This window comes from Geotrypetes seraphini, chromosome 12 (assembly GCF_902459505.1).
Source record: "Geotrypetes seraphini chromosome 12, aGeoSer1.1, whole genome shotgun sequence".
NCBI lineage: Eukaryota > Metazoa > Chordata > Amphibia > Gymnophiona > Dermophiidae > Geotrypetes > Geotrypetes seraphini.
In genome coordinates, this window is record NC_047095.1 from 11,806,172 (window position 1) to 11,828,089 (window position 21,918).

Consider the following 21,918-nt stretch of genomic DNA (forward strand, 5'->3'; position numbering starts at 1 on the left):
CTGCTCCAGCCAGATTATGACCCTGAGAAAATGTACATGCAAATCACATAAAGGCAGGCATGCACTTATCCTCAGATTCTATATATGGTGCTTTGAGTTGCATGCGTGAATTTGGATGTGCGCACAACTTAATTAATGAGCCAATCAGCGCAGATAATTGGTTACTAACAAGCAATTATTGGCACTAATTATTATCTACGCATTTATCTTTTTAGGCATATTTCTATAAAGAGGTGCATGTAAATTCTAGTGCATGGAACTGAAAAGGGGGCTTTTGCCATGGGAGGGGCACGGGTGGGTCTTCGGAGTTTTGAAAATTCACGTGCACTGTTATAGAATATGCCTGATTTGTGCCTAAGTTAGACACTGGGATTTACCCCAGGTTTTAATTGATGTAAATGGTCATGCCTAAATTTACTTGTGGGTCTCTGCACTACGGGCTCCGTGAGGTTTAGCGTGCGGTAATTTCGTGTGTGCACTAAAAACGCTAGCGCACCTTAGTAAAAGGAGCCCTAAGTGCTATTCTATAAACCATGTTTAACTTTAGATCCAGTTTGTAGAATAGTGCTAAGGAATTTTTTTCAGAGCTGATTTTTTGGGCACCCTATATAGAATTTGCCTTTTCTGTGCGCCTTCTCTTTATAAGCATATCTAGTTACGCAATTTTATAAAAGCCCTATTTTGTGTGTAATGCAGGCTTTGCATAAAGAAAAGAGCTTTATAAAATTACCCCCTTGGCATGCAAAATTAGGAACCCTACTGAAAATTTAAGGGCTGATGCATTAGTATGTGCTAAACACTAAAGATGCACATTATATTCCTGTGGCGTCTTTAGCATTTAGGGCTCCTTTTATGAAGCTGCGCTAACGGTTTAACACGCGTAATAGCGCATGTTAAACTTCCAGCCACGCTAGCCGCTACCGCCTCCTCTTGAGCAGGCGGTAGTTTTTGGCCAGTGCGGGGGTTAATGCGTGATGAAAAGTTACGCGCGTTAACCCCGCTAGCGTGGCTTGATAAAAGGAGCCCTTAGTGTGCGCTAATTGTTAGTGTGCGCTAATGCAGTAGCGCCCATTGATGAATTCCCCCCTTAGCCCTTAAATAATTCCACAAAGATCTTTGCTGGCTTTTTCAAAGATGCAGTAGAAGTTTCTACTGCGGGCCAGCAAAATATATGCTCCAACGCTTATAGAATTCCTATGAGCGTCAGAGTATTTACCTTAACAGCCCACGGTAGAAACCTCTACCGCAGCTTTATAAAAGGAACCCTTTATTTGCTACTTTATTAACACTGCATTAAACCAACCAAAAGAAAAACCACTCTAACTAATGTATGAGTGATGTGGTTTTTTTTCTCTGAATGGTCTTTGATAACATCATCATACTTACTGCTCTATTTTCTTAACTTTTACTGAAAAAGTAAAAATTAAGACATCTTTTCAATACTGATGTGACGATTTCCAGCACCTAACTTAAGAATTCCTGGTATATTTTCCTTTGCAATATAGTACACACCAGAAGATTTATTCGACTATGACTATGTGTATGGGGAAGAGGATTATAAAGATATTCCATTTGCAACAGAGGAACCCACACAAACTGAAGATTTAATAACCCAAACTGAGGTAAAACAAGCCTGGTCCATTTGTTGTGCGGTGTCATGGTATCATTATGTGGAATGTCATTAGATGTCATCTCTTTTTCATTCAGTCCTTCACTCAGTTGTATATTGTTGTTTTTTTTTGTGTTTTTTTTTTACCTCAAATCCATAACAATTGTTTATTTAGCAGCTAAAATCTTGAAGACTGGTGACCTTGAATTTGGTCTTGCTCTGCTTCCTTTATTCATATCCTCTGCACGACCTTTCTTCTTATTCATGTTTTCCATTCCATTTTTTCACTGCATTTTCCAGAAAGAGAAATTCAGTTCCAAAAAGAAGATAAATACAGTGCCCTATATTATAAAGGAAAATTCTAGAAAGATCGTATCCCAAAAATTGGAAACATTTGCAAGTCAGAAGAAGAAGGGCCTGACCAATCACCAAGAAGCAACTAGAGACAGACTAGGGGTAAAGGAAGCATACATGTGATCAATATCTTCCCGAAATGGAAGATCTCTGATCACAAGATGTAGATAGACCTATCACCACTAGATGCATACCTTTTTAGCTAATCATATAAACTGATTATGCACTGGTTTCCTTATAATGTTTTTTCTGTCTTTGATACTAGGCCAACATTGTGGAGGATATCCATGAGTATAATGTGGAGGAAACTGACTATGGATTTCCAGAAAATTCCCAAACTGAATCTCCTGTTCAAACTACTAGAACAAATGAGGTAATGATGACACTTTGAAAAGAAAAAGGCTAAAAACATTTCAGAATCCTAGATAGATTCATATAACGCTCAATGAAATACTAATAGGTTCTCAGTTGTATGTTGTCAAAGAAATCCTCCCCACCATTTAAATATGTTTACTGAGATTTTTAACATATTACAAAAAAAAACAAAATTCTGAGCATTATTTGAGAACTTACAGTTGTGCTGTAAGTAAATAATAGCCAGCAGGCCCGCCATCATCGAAATGGCGGGCCTAGGGACTGATTGGTCCCCTAACCCTAAAGCTACGCCCATAGGAGGGGCCTTAGGCAACTGGCCCAATTCTGGTTGGCCCAAGCGCCTAAGGCCTTTCCTATGGGTGTAACCTTAAGCACCTGGGCCAATCAGCATTTGGAGTTTTTTTATTATAAATTTAGGGCAATGCTTGTTATTTACATGGTGAAATATGTATAAAAATGCATGTCCATAGATGTATAAAATGTATGTCTTTGTAAAGTGCGTGCCTATTTTTACATGATCTGCACATAGGTGTTCTCAGTGGCACAGTTTGGGTAAAGTATCTTTTTTGGAGCAGGTGTAATTTTTTTGTATTAGCATTTGCATGCTTCTGGGGCTGGCTCTGGGAGCCCTTTGCTCAAAAAGCACATAAGTCCTTATATTGCCCTTACAACATATGTCTCTCTTGTCAAAGGAAGTGATGGCTTAAATTTCACAAAAACCTCTAAAACACTCCAGCCTATAATAATGCTTTTAAAAACTTTTTTACTATTCATATGAATATTGTTTCATCTTTGCTTAGCTTGGTGGGAACCATCTTATAAAGGGAGTCATGCCCAATAAATGTGTGGAGAATAAAACAGGGGAAACAAAACCACAAACTCAAAAGCACAGAACCAGAGTGGAATTGTCCCAATCAGAATGGTATGCACCAATAAAGTGTCCTTCGACTCATCTGATAATTCAAATGCTTTTATTCATCCAATGTCTCATAAATTCATCCAATGACTCAATGACTCGACATGCACATGTTTCGGCCTACCGGCCTGCCTCAGGAGTCTTTAGAGTCTTCAACAGATGTATCAAAAAACACAATGTATGAAGATGCGCACATCCTCTAAACGCGGCTGTCTGAAGTCATGGAGCAATGACCAAACATCGGATGCCATACCGACCGTACCGCAGCTGAAAAGTCAGAGTCATTGCCATTAACCCATAGGGATCACAGAAGTGACATTTCACTCAGCTCACAATACAGTCATTGGCAAAAAAAACCTTTATTAATTTTTTTCTTTTATTTCTCTTTTATAACTTTATCTCTCTTTTCTTTAATATAACTTATTTCATAAAGGGGTCCTTTTACTAAGGGTATGCTAGCTGTTTTAGTGCGTGCTAAATATTAGCCACAAATTTTGCTAATTTTTAATATTATTTTGCTGATGACTATATTGTGAGCTGAGTGAAATGTCACTTCTGTGATCCCTATGGGTTAATGGCTCTGACTCAGGTTTTTTCCCTATTGAGTAAGAAAAAATTAGAATTGATTAATGTTTATTATAACCCCTTCTAAGTGATAGCATAACTATAGTGGGTTGACTAAGGATATTATTTTAACATTAACATGTGGCCATTAATACAAAAACTGAAAAATTGTCCGGTTTACTGCTGGGCTAAAAAAAATGCATGTCCAGCCTGTATGTGGCTCTTTTACCCCTACATCAAAAAGAGCGATTCCATGACAGCATTATTTCACTTAATGTGTGCACGCTTCTGAAAATTCACATATTCTAAACAGGTCATTTTTAACGTGCAAATGTGTTCATATTGGTGGGTAAACCAATGGTCCATCTATCCCAAAATTCTGTTTCCAAAAGTGGCCCATCCAGGTTTGTTTGTTTATCCCCCGCCCTTATCCAGGGCGAGTTACACTTTTACATACAAAATAAAGCATTACATTTAACATATAAATCACATCAACACAAACATCACTATAAAACAAATTGCACACTTACATACAAAATATAAAATTACAAGTCACTTCAACATACAAGTCATTTCAACGACGAACCTCATTATTTTTTTTATTTTTTTTGTATTCTTTATTTATTTGATTATTCATTACAATATCTTTGTAACAAACATGCATGAATGAACACAGAAAATACAAATGTAAATTCCCTAACGGGGATTAACATAATATAAGGAAACTAATTCAACCATGTCCTAGTCCACATTAAAACTGATCGCCAGTACAAATAAGACATCAAAGCAAATCTTTCTATCTACTATCTAGGAACAGGCAAATGGCTATTATATATATTATACATCATCCTCCAAAAATAAACTGAATATTAGGAATTAAATTTTCAACAAAGGTTTCTCTTTAATAAAATCTTCCACCTGGGCTGGATCAGACGAACCTCATTATAACCAATAAAACAGACAAGACCATGGAATACATCAGAATATAAAATTACATATACACTTCCCCCTCCACATTCGCGGTTTCGGCAATCACAGTTTCACATATTCGCGATTTTTTGGGGAGGGGGAAAAAAAAGAAAAAAACCCCACAGTTTAGCCTTCCCCCCGGCATCCCGGCCTTACCTGGTGGTCTAGCGGGCTTTCGGGGCAGGAGCGATCTTCCTACGCTCCTGCCCCGTGTAGATCGCCAATAGGAAATATCTGTGGGGAGTTCCCGTCATAGTCTCGAGAGACTATGGGAACTCACGGCAGCTATTTCCTATTGGCGATCTGCACGGGGCAGGAGCATAGGAAGATCGCTCCTGCCCCGAAAGCCTGCTAGACCACCAGGTAAGGCCGGGATACAGGGGGGAAGGCAGGAGGGAGGCGGGGGTGGGTCAGAACCGGACCAGAAGATATTTGCGGTATTTCACCATTCGCGGTCCGGCTCTGCCCCTATCCCCCGCGAATCTGGAGGGAGAAGTGTAACATTCAAGTCACAAATATAGTCAATAGTAGCAACACTCCATGCACACAGTTCCAAAGCACCTTATGGAGGGTAATTTTATAATAGGGCTCCTAGACTGTAAAAGCACATACATGCATATGTTGCACTTATTTTACATTAATAGTGAAGTGGTGAGGCCAGTTGGGCCCATGGGCTGACTAATATTTTATATAATAGAGTTCAGCAAAAATAAAGCTTGAGGGAGGGGGCGGAGTTTGGTTTCCTTGGCCTGTAAACCAAAAAGGAGTTCCACAGCTCCTATTTTATTTGTGTTAATCCAATGATCCCACTGAAAAGTAGGAATACAAATGTACACCTGCTACGAGGCAGGCACAAATGGTCAACCTAAGAAAGGCATCTATTCTATAATATATGCTCATACCTTTCAACTTCCTCCCAGCTCCACCCAACATCTGCCCTGGGAACACTTTAGCATATGTCACATATGCTGTGCCTACTTGTTAGCAGTGTATTCTTTTGTGCGGTATACCCTATGGCAATTTTATAAGTGCTTACTTTGTTTGTGTGAAGAACAATTCTATAAAAGAATGTCTACTTTTATGCACCACTTGCATATGTAAATTTATAAAATACCTCATGTTTGTGGGTAAAGGCATGTATACAAGGTATAGATGCCTAATTAATAAAGCTTAGTGAGCACTAACAGAATTAGCCTGCACTAAATGCTGCCTCCCAGATGCTATAAAAGTCATGCAAAGTTGGTCTGGAATTTGCACAGCAACTCAATTGATTAATAGGTGATAAGCACCAAGTAAACACTTAATTAGTGTTAACAAGTACTTAATTGGAGTTGCACATACTATTCTACAACATTTGGTGCCTAACTTTTCCCATGCGTCATAGGCATTCCCAAAAGTTAAGTGTCATATAATAGAATAATGTCCATTCATGCCTAAGTTTGGTTGCACCAAACAAAAACTTGAAAAGGAAGTTTGGTTACATTCATGGGTAGAGCATAGGCGGGGCATGGGCATGACTCCCACTTATGCGCATAACTTACAAAATGCTGTAAGATATGCATGCCCTTGCTAGATTTACATGACTGCAGTTACATCATGTCTATGGCTGGTGCAACTCAGGGTACATAAATTTTAGGCATATTGATGCTGGATTACGCTAGTGTTCTATAATGGAATCTGTGCGTCCAGATGTCATTATAGAATAATCTCTCACCATTTGGCATCAAAGCATCTAAGAGAAGGTGCCCCCTTTTAGAAGTACCTTCATAATTTTGTTTGAAATACAAAAGGCTTACATGAGGGACCGCTGGAAAGTTCTTAGCCCAACCAAGAAGATAATGGTATGGTATGAAATGAAATGAAAGTGTCAAGAAAAGTGTGGAATTAACTTGTAAGTTTCAAGGCTCCGCATCATTCTCTTCTTGGTTGGGCTGAGAACTTTTCAGCGGGCCCTCATACAATTAGTCCCAAATCATCTATGGGGAAATTGCTTAGTATAACTAAGAATTGCTACTTTGCTCTAGCCCTTAACTAGCAAATGTTTATTTTGCCTACTAGAACATTAACATTGTTTAATGGAACAGAATAATAATGCATAACTGCTTTGCAGCTGTTTTACAAATTATTATCTTTTGATTTATCTGAAAGATTGGCTGCAGATTTTCAGTGACTAATTGAAAGATAATACGCAGCAGGTGTACTTGTTGGTTTCTGTATGAAAAGTCAACATGCAAAACTGGCAAAGAATAACTCGCTTTTACTAACACTAACCTCATATTCCTCATGTCACCCAATATTGACTGCTTATGTGCCTAGCAAAAGCCAACTGAAGAATCATTTGCTGAAGAGTACATAACAGGCGAGGAATATGATTCTGAGGCCAAAAAACCCGACGATACAGAATACGAGAAAAAAGAAGTAGATCTCAGTGAACCTGAAGTTCTGGTAGATGGAGATTTAGGACCTTATGACTTTTATGAATACAAAGAATATGAAGAAAAACCAACTAGTCCCACAATGGAGGAGGAATTTGGTCCTGGGGTACCAGCTGAGATCGATGTCACAGAAACCAATGTAAGTTATAATGATCACATGGTGAACACCACATGTTCACATGGTGTTCGTACTGGAAAATCTAAGTTACTATGTTTTTTTTTTATAGGTGCTAGTAAATTAGAATTCTTTACTCTTTCAATCCAGTACAGCCTCTTAAATAACTTACCTTAATGCTATAGATTTCTCTGTAGTAATATTAGTGAGAAGCCCTTACAGAGGATTAAAGTATTTTCTAAGGTTCATAATCAGGCCTGCCATCTCCAAAAATGACAGAAATAATTGTGAATGCATTGAAAATTTGTGGGGTTGTTTATTTATTTATTTTTTTTACTGGTATAGCATATTTTGGGACTTCTGGTATCATGATTGTATCACTACAGGAATCACAATCGTATCACTGAGGATCACATTTGAAAAAGTTGCATTTTTATACATGTATTAGTGATGCATATAGGTTTCTGGATGAATGGTACAATGAAACAAATGAGGACATTTTTGGTTTGTATACCTTTAAACAAATCAAATGAATAAGGGATCCATTTCATCCCATTCAGTTTTGGCAGACAATCGCATCCACAGGGAAGATGGATGGCAGACAAACTGAAACAAGTTTTGGAGGAAGAAAAGGCAGAAGCACACAATACTAGTGATCATGTTAACAGGTTTTTTTTTAAAAGCAGTCAAATAAGCCTATTCCTGCCTTGTTTCTCTTAAATTTGATTTAACATTCATATCCCACATTACTGTGGTAATTCTATAAGTGGACACTTTCTTTTAGGTATGCTGATGCAGCCTGAGGAGCATGGATTCTATAATGGCATCTGGACACCTAAGCCCTGATTCTAAAAGTGGTGTCTAGTTCCGGAGCACCTAGCTGAGTTCCATATAGAACTCAAAATTGTTTAATTAGCTTACTTGGATTGGTAATTGACCATGCCATTAAAAACTAAATTTTTAAAAAAACCTACTAATTATGAGGTGGAACTTGGCCTGGGGCCTACTGACACCTACAAAGAGGCGCCTACTCATGCTTATCTTTGCCTACCTACAAAGCAGGTGTGGTTAGGGGCAAAGAATAGGTATGGTATGACTTAGGTATCAGTAGGCATCTGTATTAGGTGCCGGTAAATTAGGCCAGAAAAACCCTGGCCTAATATACCAGCTCCTAACATTATGATGTCTACCAGCACCTAAGTTGAGTTAGATGCCACTAGGCACAATTCTATAAATGACGCCTAGCGGTTGATTGATAACCATACTTAATGGCGCTTAGGAGTTAGGCGCTGCTAGTTGCCGTTTATAGAATCAGGCCCCCAGATTCCGCTATAGTTCATAAGAGTGGAAATTATGGTTGCTTGTATGATCTTTAAAGCTTTCTCTGGTCTTATTTCAGAAGGCCTCACTGAATATATTTTATTACCAAATAATTGCTTGATTGCTAGGAATGTTCAAAAGTCAAAACCGGGCTTTCCTTCAGTGAAAAAAAAAAAAGACCTAATGAGGCTTTGTAAAAGGGAAGATTACGTTTTTGGGAGCTAGAATTTTGAACAATCTCCCATCACAAATAAGATTGTTACCATCCTATTCATGGTTTCATAAAGCCATAAAAATGCCTTTTTATTCAGAAGATAATATGGGTGAGTAATATCTAATCTAATCTAATGCTTGGCTTTATATACCGAGACATCAGTCCAAGAAAGCTCGACTCGGTTTACAATAATTAACTTAACAAATAAAAACCATAAAGAATAAGACTAAGTTTCGGAAGATTACGGTAATTTTCGAAGTGTTTAGCAAATAAAATGGTTTTTTAAAGATTTACGAAAAAGTTGGAGTGAACCGGAACTCCTTAATAGGAGTGGAAAATCATTTCAAAGTTGAGAGGGCTTAAAAATCAAAGATTGAGTAAAAATCTTGACTCCTTTTATCCCTTTCTTGGAAGGAAGAGATAATTTAAATTATTGATATTTTCAAATTGTTGATATTGTATTGCACTTTAATAGTTAATGTTCCCTCGGAGATTTTACTTATTGCTAACTGCTTCATACTCCTTCCGAAATAGAATATAAGCTGTATGCTCAGTTGTAAAGTGTTAATCTCAGAATTTCAATCAAAACTAGTGATAAAATTAAAAAAGAAAATAGGACACAAATTTAGGAGCCTAATTATATAGAGAATAAATGTAGGAGCTCAGCTTTTTATATATATATATATATATATATATATATCCTGCCTGAAACAGAGAGCAAAACAAATTAATCATCCCAAATAAAGTAGTGAGAAATTAATTTATAATCTCCTTAACAATTCATCAAGAAACCACATCTTCTATTTTCTCTGGCAAAAAAAAAATATATATATAACCAGATCCAAGATTTATTATATCATCAACACCTCAAGCGATAGAAAGCAGAGCACAGCATCATTTTCTATCCTGCTTTCAGACACACAGGACACAGAGAATTGTACTAGACTGAAAAATGTTGCTGACGTCAGAGTTGAAAAAAAAATCTGAGAAAGCAGTTTGAGAGGTATAGTTAATTTGAAATAAATAGCTAACCTTCCCTTTTATGAAGCTGCGTTAGGAGTTTTTTTTAATTGCAGGCTACTGCGGTAAAAGCTCCAATACTCATATGAATTCTATGAGCATTGGAGTTTTACCGCCATGGCCTATGTTAAAAAAAACCCCTTAATGTGGCTTCATAAAAGGGGGTAGGAGAGCAAATGACAGCACAGACAAGGCTGAGAGAGAGAAAGAGAGAGAGAGTAATATCCTAGCTATCCTTTCAGTATCACTGCTCTGATTGTAACATCTCTGTTACAGTGAGGGTCCAGAACAGGGAATCTCACAATGTCAGTTTTGACCGTAAGGGCTCCTTTTACAAAGGTGCGTTAGGGCCTTAATGTGCGGAATAGCGTGCACTAAAATGCCACAAGTGCTAGATGCTACCGCCTCCTCTTGAGCAGGCAGTAGTTTTTCAGGTAGCGCACGTTATAGCGTGTGCTAATCCGGTGCGTGTGCTAAAAACGCTAGCGCACCTTTGTAAAAGGAGCCCTAAGTCTGATTTCTGTGGTAAATAAATTAATGGAAACACTTTTAAAACGGAGAATAGTGACATTTCTGGAATCCAGTGGATTATAGAACCCGAGACAATATGGATTCACTAGAGGCAGGTCTTGTCAGATGTTGTCACCTATTAGTAGTACTTCCCCTTTTCCTGCTACATTTTGAATGTCTTCTATTAAATCACTGTCCACTTCTGTCTGTGAAGGAGGCCTGTATTCCATACCAATGTAAATGTATTTCCCATTCTCTCTTTCCAGAAAGAGCCTCTTCCTTACCCAGTAAATCTTGAAATTGTGTGGCTTTAATATGATCTTTAACATATAACACCACGCTCCCTACTTTTTTTCCTACTCTGCCTTTCCTGAACAGATTAACTATATCCCAGTCATGGTTCTCCATGAACCACATCTCCGTGATCACCACTAAATCCAACTCAGCCTCTTCCATCACAGCCTTTAGATCTGGAACCTTGTTTCCCATACTTTGAGCATTAGTATATATATTGCTTCACAGACATTGCCCCTTTTTCCCATTTGTGTAGAAGTATTTAGTGATTCACTTACCTGAGGGTTTTGATCACCCTGTCCCAACAATTTTAGTAATCTGCTGGTGAGCCTGGTATGGGAGACTTTTTCTTTTTTTGTTTTAATAAGTTAGTGGTTTAGAGAAAATACTTTTGTCAGTGCCCTTGAAACAGCTGATATGTGAAACGTGGCCTCTGTCGGCTCTGGCTGAAGAAACTTTGTTAGTTGATAAGAACTGAAATTGGCTTTTTGACAGCCTAGCATTATTCACCTGTGTTTTGAACCACTGTGTGGCGACAGCCAAAAAAGCAAATAGGATGCTAGGAATTATTTTAAAAAAGGGATGGTTAACAAGACTAAGAATGTTATAATGCCCCTGTATCACTCCGTGGTATGACCTCATCTGGAGTATTGCATTCAATTCTGGTCTCCTTATCTCAAGAAAGATATAGTAGTGCTAGAAAAGGTTCAAAGAAGAGCGACCAAGATGATAAAGGGGATGGAAATCCTCTCTTATAAGGAAAGACTAAAAAGGTTGGGGCTCTTCAGCTTGGAAAAGAGATAGCTGAGGGAAGATATGACTGAAGTCTACAAAACCCTGAGTGGAGTAGAACAGGTACAAGTGGATCGATTTTTCACTCCATCAAAAATTAGAAAGACTAGAGGTCACTTGATGAAGTTACAGGGAAATACTTTTTAAACTAATAGGAGGAATTATTTTTTCATTCAGAGAATAGTTAAGCTCTGGAACGCATTGCCAGAGGTTGTGGTAAGAGCGGATAGTGGAGCTGTTTTAAGAAAGGTTTGGACAAATTTCTGGAGGAAAAGTCCATAGTCTGTTATTGAGAAAGACTTGGGGGAAGTCACTGGTTGCCATGGATTGGTAGCATAGAATGTTGCTACTCCTTGGGTTTTGGCCAGGTACTAGTGACCTGAATTGGCCACCGTAAGAATAGGCTACTGGGCTTGATTGACCATTGGTCTAACCCAGTAAGGCTAGTCTTATGTTCTTATTTTGGACTCTTTTTGAGTTTTGAATTCTGTCCTTAGGTACTCCTATGTTTAAGAAGTTTGCACTGCATGAGTATACAAAGATTGATGTCGTTGACATTTACGCTTTGTGGAGTTTTTTTTTCAGAGACCAACATCTGTGATTAACTCCATTTGCATGACATTGTTCAGCTGAGGTATATGGGCATATCTGTTTCTGAGGTCTCTTTTTTTCTCCACAATTTAAATGAATGAGTTGCAGTAACCTTATCATAGGTGTCTTTGCTATATTCTTTTTTGGTAATTAACTTGTTTTAAATCCCATCTGATTTTCCTCTAAAACACATCACATGTAACTTAAAACCTGTAACCATTTCCCGAGATTTATCTTACGTCCCTTCCCTTACTGCAGATCCTGTGACAACATTAACCGTGGCAGCTATTACAGACCCTGCCTGCTCCCCTGGAACAGAAATCTAACACATTAATCACATTGACACAGAAACCGCAATGAAATTTGGCTGCAGTTTCATTAATTATGACACATTCCATTTTTTAACAAATATCTGTGCAACTTGTAAATTATTACTGGTATGTCTGGCAAACCTTAGTCTGCTAATTTAAGGTGGGCTGTATCAATGTGATTAATGTGTCAGTTTAGAAGGGTGGAGAATCTCATCAAAAAGTAGGGAGTGACATCTGGCAGAAGGGGGGGGGAGTTTTTGTGGGCTAAAGTTGGGTTATTTTTAGGGATGCATTTCAATTAAAATTCTTGATCACAATTATTTGATTTAAAAAATGTAATCATGATCCCACAAGTTAAGGTATTTTATTTCTTATTTATTTTTTTTTACGCTACAGCTCCTTGTGATTTTGGACAAGTCACTTAACCCGACATTGTCCCAGGTACAAAATAAGTACCTGTATATAAAATGTAAACCAACAGTCTTCCTCCCTCAGGTTTCCCTGTGGCCCATTCTGCTTCTTCTGACAGTGGAGGAGGGGCCTAGTAGTTAGGGCTGTAGCCTAAGCACCCTGAGGTTGCGTGTTCAAATTCAGCGCTGCTCCTTGTGACCCCGGGCAAGTCACTTAACACTCCATTGCCCCAGGTATATTAGTCGGATTGTGAGCCCACTGGGACAGATAGGGAGAAATACTTGAGTACAGTGGTGCCTCACACAACGAACTTAATTGGTTCCAGGAGCAAGTTTGTTATGCGAAAAGTTCGTTATGTGAAACGCGTTTTCCCATAACAATACATGTTAAAAAAAATAATTCTTTCTGTAGCATAAAATATGCTAAGATGACATAAAAAAAGATAAATTTTTTGTTATTATTTTTATTTAGATACATCTAAAAACATAATTGTTTTTTAAAACAACACACATTTTTTAAATTTAAAGACAGACTAAGTAGAGTCTAATTTTACAGTGAGAGAGGGCAGAGTCTCAGCGGCAAAAACTGGGACTTACTTGTTCATTTTTTTTTTCTTGGCTTATTTTTGGTTGGCCCGGTGGTTTTCATGTTCTGTGGTGTTAGTTTTTTCTCTTTTTCGGTGCAGTAACATGGCAGCAGAGGTGGTTAAAAGTTGTTTCCGGTGTGGGAAGCGGCAAACACCATCGGGGTTATGCGCTGCAGGGTATGTGGACGCTATCGGCGGTGCAGGACCCACAGCTGCTTGATACCGTGCTTCTTTCCCTGCCGACATCACTTTCTCTTCTCGGCGGGGTGTCGGCTGTAGCGCCAGTGCTTGTTTCAGCGATAAAGGCCGGTCAGAGGGCAGTTGTTTCTGCAAGGCAGATCTCTGCTCTACTGGCGGGGAAGCGGCAAGAGTAGCTCCGCCCCCCCCAACGCATCAGCAGTAGGCGCCGGGCCCCTGCGAGCCGACGGTCCGCCACTGCACAGGGAGCCAGGCGGAGAGAGGGCAGTTAAGCGCGGTGCCTGCGCGGAAAGATGCAGCTCGGGCGACTTCGTTGTGTGAAACGAAGTTCATTGTGGGAAGCAAGACATGAAGTTCGTTGTGCGCAGCGTTCGCTGTGCGAGGCGTTCGTTATGCGAGGCACCACTGTACCTGAATGTAAACCACTTAGGTTATAAGCAGTGTGTATAAATACTAACATAAATAAATAAATAATAAATAAATCATTTCCTGTCTCTGCATGGGCAGAAGACCATCTTTAAGATACTTAATGCAGATGGTATTATTTTGAATCACAAGTGGGGGGAAGATGCCAGAACACACCAAGGGCAGGAGTTGGGAGTGGAAGAGAGAGAAAGAGACATTTGGAGGAAACAGGAAATGCTACAATGTGGTAAAAAAAAAAAAATATATTGCAATTACTAATTAATACATTAGCTGAAGCTGTGATTAGCTTGCAGCCCTTGCAATTTTACCACAGGATCTTATTTCATAAAATGGGAACCTGTACTAAAATAACCCAACTTAACAGCAGCTCATGTTGATAACTCCCCTCCCCCTCTGAGCATCCCCCAATTTAAATACCCTTTCTATCCCCCTTCTACTTCTATATTGTTAATTGACAAATGTTATACCGATCTTCAAAAAAGGTTTGAGGGGAAACCCAGGAAACTACAGACCGGTGAGTCTGACCTCGGTACTGGGAAAGATGATAGAGGCGCCGATAAAGGAATGCATCATTGATCACCTCGACGGACACGGTCTGATGAGGACCAGCCAGCATGGTTTCAGCAAAGGCAGATCTTGTTTGACAAACTTGCTGCACTTCTTCAAGGGAGTAAACAAGCAGATAGACAAGGGCGACCCGGTCGACACTGTATTTCTGGACTTTAAGGTGTTTGACAAGGTTCCGCATGAATGACTACTTCAGAAAATTGCGAGCCATGGAATCGAGGGAGAAATACTCATGTGGATTAAAAACTGGCTAAAGCATAGGAAACAGAGAGAGTGAGTCAATGGGCAATACTCAGACTGGAAGAGCGTCACCAGTGGGGTGCCGCAGGGCTCGGTGCTTGGACCTGTACTCTTCAACATCTTTATAAATGATCTGGACATAGGTACGACGAGCGAGGTGATTAAATGAAGTTATTCAGAGTAGTGAAGACGCAGGGGGATTGTGAAGATCTACAACGTGACGTAATCAGGTTCGAGGAATGGGCATCGACATGGCACATGAGGTTCAACATGGATAAGTGTAAAGTGATGCATGTCGGTATCAAAAATCTCAAGCACGAGTACAGGATGTCCGGGGCGGTACTTGGAGAGACTTCCCAGGAAAGGGACTTGGGAGTTCTGATAGACAAGTCGATGAAGCTGTCTACACAATGTGTGGCGGCGGCGGCGAAAAGGGAGAACAGAATGCTAGGAATGATAAAGAAGGGGATCACAAACAGATCGAAGAAGGTTATCATGCCGCTGTACCTGGCCATGGTGCATCCTCACCTGGAGTATTGCGTACCTCACTGGTCGCCATACATGAAGAAAAACACGGTACATACCAAGGGCAGGAGTCCAGAAAAGAGCGACTAAGATGGTTAAGGGGTTGGAGGAGCTGCCGTACAGGGAAAGATTAGAGAAACTGGGCCTCTTCTCCCTTGAACAGAGGAGATTGAGAGAGGACATGATCGAAACATTCAACTGAAGGGAATAGACTTAATAGATAAGGACAGGTTGTTCACCCTCTCCAAGGTAGGGAGAACGAGAGGGCACTCTCTAAAGTTAAAAGAGGATAGATTCCGTACCAACGCAAGAAAGTTCTTCTTCACCCAGAGAGTGGTGGGAAACTGGAACGCTCTTCCGAAGGCTGTCTTGGGGGAAAACACCCTCCAGGGATTCAAGACTAAGTTAGACAAGTTTATACTGAACAAGGACGTACGCTGGTAGGGCTAGTGTTGGTTAGGGCGGTGGTCTTTGACCAAAAGGGCCGCCGCATGAGCAGACTGCTGGGCATGATGGACCACTGGTCTGACCCAGCAGCAATAACTCTTATGTTCTTAATAAATGGACAGGGGAACAAAAAGGAAAAAGGGGGATTAGGATCCAGCCCCAAGCATCCTGATTTGGACCCTTTCTGTAATTGCAAAATGAACAGTGTGTTTATGTTAACATTGGATTGCCTAACCTACATTTAAAAGCAATAAGACAGTTCACAGTAAAATCATAGAAAATCCCACAAAAATATTTAAGCACACAAATATAAATTAAAACAGACCAAATATTGCAACAAAAATATAACATAAAATAGTATATCACAAATGAATGCTTTTAAACTACTCCAAAGAATACACAGAAAAAAAAGCAAGACCTTCAGTTGCTTTCTAAAAGTAATGAAGAAGTTAACTGGCCTATGTTTTAATGGTCGATCATTCCAAATCATGGGAGCTCTGTAACTGAAGGCTTTCTTCCAAGTCAGTGGGAGTCTAAGGGCTACTTTTATTAAGGTGCGCTAGCATTTTTTAGCGCGTGCTGCATTGCCCCGTGCGCTAACCCCATGCTACGCGCCAAGAACTAACGCCAGCTCGATGGTGGTGTTAGCGTCTAGCTCGCGTGCTAAAACTACTAGCGCAGCTTAGTAAAAGGATCCCTAAGCTCTAAAAGTATAGAACTATCTTGAACCCCCCCCTCCTAAATGAGTTTTTGGGGTTGGGCAGTGATTAAACAGCATCTTGTAGTCATGCATTGTTAACCCTCACATTTTTAACTTATCTTTGTATTACATTTCTACTGCTATAGAGTCTAGTAGACTCTCTGTTAACTGGAACTCAATTAAGCAGAACTCTCAAGCAACCAGAAAATAATCTAAGAAATACTTTAAATAAAAATGAAAATAAAATCAATTTCTGGTGAAAATTTAAGTGTAAACCTGGCACGCCACACCTGAGTACATCCATGCTTTGCCTACCACATGTCTGGTAGTTTGTCTGGAACAGTTTATGGTATGGCATAGTATAGGGTATAATATTAGTTAGGCCTATTTTTTAATAGTAACTCTCAAGCAACCAGAAACTACATTTATCCAGCATCTATCAATCCCCATGGGTGCCTGTTAAATGAGAGTCTACTGTATATATATATATATATATATAAATAAATAAATATATACTGTATATTATACAGTAGACTCTCAGTTAACAGGCACCCATGGGGATTGATAGATGCTGGATAAATGTAGTTTCTGGTTGCTTGAGAAAGCTGTTACAAACTGCCATTTTTATGTAATCCCAAATAACAAATGTGTCTAGTGCTTTCTGCCTGTAAGATATGCAGGGTTCCCCGCCAGGTACTATTTTGAGGCCCTCGGTATGTTTATCATAATCGCAAAAGTAAAATACAACGGTTTCTTGATCATATGTCTCTTTAGCTATAAATTACAATATTATTATTAAGACTTGGCTAAAAGGAAAGATTTATAAACTATAAAGAGTTTTACCTCATGCAAAATTGTCATTTCTTTAATAAGAAATAAACTATTTTTTTCTGAGGCCCTCCAAGTACCTATAAATCCCAAATGTGACCCTGCAAAGGTTTTGAGTTGGAGACCAGCATTACTGAGTTTGAGACCAGCATTACTGCAAGTAGGGGGTAGTACTTCAACACTGTATTTTCAATCACTAGGGCAGTGGTTCCCAACCCTGTCCTGGAGGAACACCAGGCCAATTGGGTTTTCAGGCTAGCCCTAATGAATATGCATGAAGCAAATTTGCATGCCTATCACTTCCATCATATGCAAATCTCTCTCATGCATATTCATTAGGGCTAGCCTGAAAATCCGATTGGCCTGGTGTTCCTCCAGGACAGGGTTGGAAATCACTGCACTAGGGACAGGCAGGTCATCTGGAGTCCTGCAGAATCCTTGTTGTTGAAAATGTGATATTGAAACAGCACCCCCCACTGGCAGGAATGTAGATGGAGGACTCCTGCACAGCTTAGTGGAAACATTGATGCTTTCAATAAAAATAATAGCTCTACCACAGTTTTATTTTCATAGTGCTCTTAAGAAAATGTAGCAATTTGTAATGTATATTAAAAAAAGATGATGCCCTGAGGTTGCAGTTTATACCAGGACAGGAAGACATTATTTTTCTTATGTTTTATTTATAACAATTTTAAATTAAAATTCAAAGAAAGAACTTTGAGTGAAACAGAAATTAGACCAAGTTTATAGGAAATATCAATAAACTTTCATCCACCCCGTTTTGGGAATCAAGAAGGGAAATATAACCTAAGAAAATAATAATAAAAAAGATGTAGAGTTTAAGACAGCTGCTTAAGGATACTCATGAGATTTAAATAATCACAACTGATAATTTTCTCACTAACAAAGAGGCCCTTTTGCTAAAGCCATGTAAAGTGGCCTTAGCACGCCCCTTATAGGGATCTTTCCCATGTGCTAAAGTGGGGGTGATGTTTCCATTCAGCATCCATCCCTATGACCTGTATAAACCCCTCCCCTCATGTGCTTCAGCAGCTTCCTCTGCTTTACTGCCCCCCTAAAAAAATTAATTCTTCCTTCCTATCAACATCCCCCTGCCCCTGAATATTTTCTCTTCTCTGCCCAGCTTTCCTTCTTTTCCTGCCCCAGAATATTTTCTCCATCCTCACCCCCATACTGCAGTTTCCAGTACACCAGTAATCTTAAACTCGCGGGCCGGGGGCCACATGCAGCCTGCCAGGTACTATTTTGAGGCCCTCGGTATTATAAAATATGATTCTTTATGGAAAACTTGTACCTTAAGTGTCCGGCACTCGCATTCTGGAACGTTGCCTGCCTCACTGCTGTAACCTCACACAAGTGCTTTGCTGCATCTGTACGTGATTGACCTCTCCACTCCACCTCACAATCATGTACAGGCGCAGGAAAGAGCTTGCGTGAGTCGGGTAACGTTCCAGAACATAAGATAACCATTGGAGGCAGTGCAGCTTGTGCGTGTGTCCGGTGCTGGAGGAGGTGAGAGCTGAAGGTGGTTGGGGATGCAACTACCGGACACTTAAGGCACAAGTTTTCCATAAAGAATCATTCTTTTTAATACCGAGGGCCTCAAAATAGTTGGTCCAAAGTATTTGGTCCAAAATCTTTGCAGTTGATACTTTGATAGTTTTATACTTTCTGCATGTTGCACTGCTTTCAGCTGTGTATAGCTGAAATGATCAGAAGCAATTAAGGAAAGATTTATTAACTATAGTTTATCAATATTTCCTTAATTCCTTCTGATAATTTCAGATTTAAGATAATCCACATTTTAGATTTGTAGGTACTTACCTCATGCAAAGTTGTAATTTCTTTAATAAGACATTATTTTTTATGCGGCCCTCCAAGTACCTACAAATCCAAAATGTGGCCCTGCAAAGGGTTTGTGTTTGAGACTGCTGCACTACACCCTCCCCCCAAACAGTGGTTTTGGGGATTTCTACCCCCCTCCCTCCTCAACAGCGATTTCCACTACCCCTTCACATAAAATTTGTGGATCCAGGCAGACTAAGGCAGGGAAGCAACTTCATGTGAACAGGAGCAGGAAAACCTCCAACCGATAGCTCAGCGAAGAGAGATCATGGTTGAAATACTGTAATTGCTTCAGTGTCCCAAGCCTCTCTAGAAGGCATGTTACGATTGGATGTTGAGCGTCCAAACCTAGCGTGCCTTGCATTGCTCATGGCCAGTAGTTCCACCAATCATAGGCCTGCTCCAGCAAGGGGATAGGCCTAAGTGCTCTGATAGGCCCACTCTCTTGAGAGGGCAAGGCCTTGAAGGGATGAGCTTCCAGCCATGAACCATGTTGCTTGTGAGGAGTCAGGGGTCAGCCCAGCCAGGCAACACAGCTCGGAAGCTCCCACAGCCACCTTTTTCTTGGGTAAGAGGCAGCGGTATACCTAGTATATTTGACAGATGGGGCTGATAATTTTTTAACACCTCCCAACTCTTCTATATAAAAAAAAAATATTTTTAGTAATGATCTATGAGTCACACAACAAGGGTGCACCTAGGAAAAGGAAGCATTTTAAACATTGCAGTGAGCACTAGAACATCAATATACCCGTTGTAAACTTTCACAAGCCAGATTAATACAGATTGATCCTGTGCTGCATTTTTAGGCACCTGTAGGCACTGAATCCATAGGAGCATTGCCATTTAGGCTAGGATTTTCTTGGCCTAAAAGAGTGTGCCTAAGGTAGGCACCTAAGTCAATCCACGTCCAAACCCCACCCCGAAAGGTGCCCACTGGCACATTAATTTTTAAAAATCATTTAAAAATTGTTTTTTTAATGCACTTTAAATTATCAATGCTGATTAAGCCAATTAACCCCCCCCCCCCCCCTTTTACTAAGCCGCACTATGAGCATCAGAGCAGTGTCAGAGCATTTAGCACCTGGGCCACAGTAGAAACTTGAATGATTTTATATATTAGTAAAAGGGAGGGGAGGAGATAATTGAATGCCTAGATAAAAGTAAAAAGGGAGGAGGAAAAGCTAGGTTTAGTAAAAGGGGGGAGGGAGATAAATTAGGTGCCTAGATTATTTAAGCACACTGATCTAGTTGCCTAACTGTAGGCATCTTTTATAGAATCAGGGCCTTAGTGCCCTATCTACTAATGCATTTATCATGCAGCAAATGTCTGTCCTGTACAGTAACTAAGGGCTCCTTTTACCAAGCCGCATTAGCGATTTAATGCACGAAATAGCGCACGCTAATTTGCCAGCTGCGCTAGCCGCTACTGCCTCCTCTTCAGCAGACGGTAGTTTTTCAGCTAGCATGGGGGTTAGCGCGCGCTAAAAAGGTGCGTGCATTGAAGCCGCTAACGCGGCTTCGTAAAAGGAGCCCTAAAAGACAGATGCTGACCAAAGCTCAGACAAGTCAATTTTTGCTTTTAATGTGCAGAAAGTTCAAAATTTCACCTCCGTTTAGTAAACAAGTCCCATAGTATCAATCATTCAGTCATTTAAAATACAGTGTTACCTTGGATTATGAGCATAATCCGTTCCAGGAGCATGCTCGTAATCCAAAATGCTCATTTATCAAAGCGAGTTTCCCCATAGGAAATAATGGAAACTCGCTTTGATACGAGGCCAGCGGCATTGCTCCCCCCCGAAGGCCCCCCCTGCGATCCGGCACCCTCCCCCCCCCGTGATTCGGCACCCCCCGCCACGATTCGGCACCCCCCCGCCGCTTCTTATTGTCATCTGGGCACCGGCACTGGCATGTCTTGTGCGTTGGTGCCGGTACCCGAAGATCGGCCTCCTCTTCTTGCTGGGCCTTAAGCATCTGCGCATGCTCAAGGCCTGCGAGTTCACGTTCTCTCCGAGATCTCCGAGGTGCCGATTTTGCAAATGTTTTGCTCGTCTTGCAAAACACTCGCAAACCGGTGCACTCGTAAACCGAGGTACCACTGTATTTAAAACCATTTTTTTAAAAAGTTAAGAATTTTATTTTTAAACTGTGTTCTAAAGTGTTCATATGGTGATTTTAAATATGGTTCAGAAATTTCATTGCAACATGTTACATTTTTTTCTACCCACAATAGCAGTAAGCCACAGATTTTTTCTTACCCAATCATGACCATCTCTGGAAAAAAGGTGACTAAATTCCCCAGAAACAAAAAAATAATAAAAAGTTACAGAAGTTCAAACATGTAACTTTTTCAAACTACTTATGGATTTATGATATGAAAAATCGGCCATTCTCAGCATTTTGGATCTGCTATTTAATCACCCTTCCCCAGGGATGGTCATAATTAGAATGCATTGAGTTTTCAACTTCTTCTTTTTTTTTTTTTTTACTTTCACAGGTAGATACCTATGGTACATATGGGGAAAAGGGCCAAAAAGGAGAACCTGCTGTGATTGAGCCTGTAAGTGAATTTGTTGCAAAGTATAATAATGAAAACTATGAAGATTCAATAGTTCTGAGAAGGGACATTGATGCAAATGACCTTAAGTGACATAGTTTAGATGGATACAAAAAGCTACATAGACCACTACTGACAGTCCTTCATTCCTTTCAAAATATGTATGCTTATTCTT

The 21,918-nt window shown here is 39.9% G+C and overlaps 1 protein-coding gene across 1 annotated transcript in view; it reads left to right on the top strand.

Moving 5' to 3' along the window:
- The window catches only part of COL11A1 (collagen type XI alpha 1 chain), a 528,076-nt gene that overhangs the window by 137,136 nt on the left and 369,022 nt on the right, over positions 1-21,918 (top strand). Inside the window, exons 6-9 of the mRNA XM_033916645.1 lie at positions 1,506-1,622; positions 2,229-2,336; positions 7,104-7,361; positions 21,684-21,746. Coding sequence (XP_033772536.1) covers positions 1,506-1,622; positions 2,229-2,336; positions 7,104-7,361; positions 21,684-21,746 — 546 coding nt within the window. The remainder of the gene's footprint in view (positions 1-1,505; positions 1,623-2,228; positions 2,337-7,103; positions 7,362-21,683; positions 21,747-21,918) is intronic.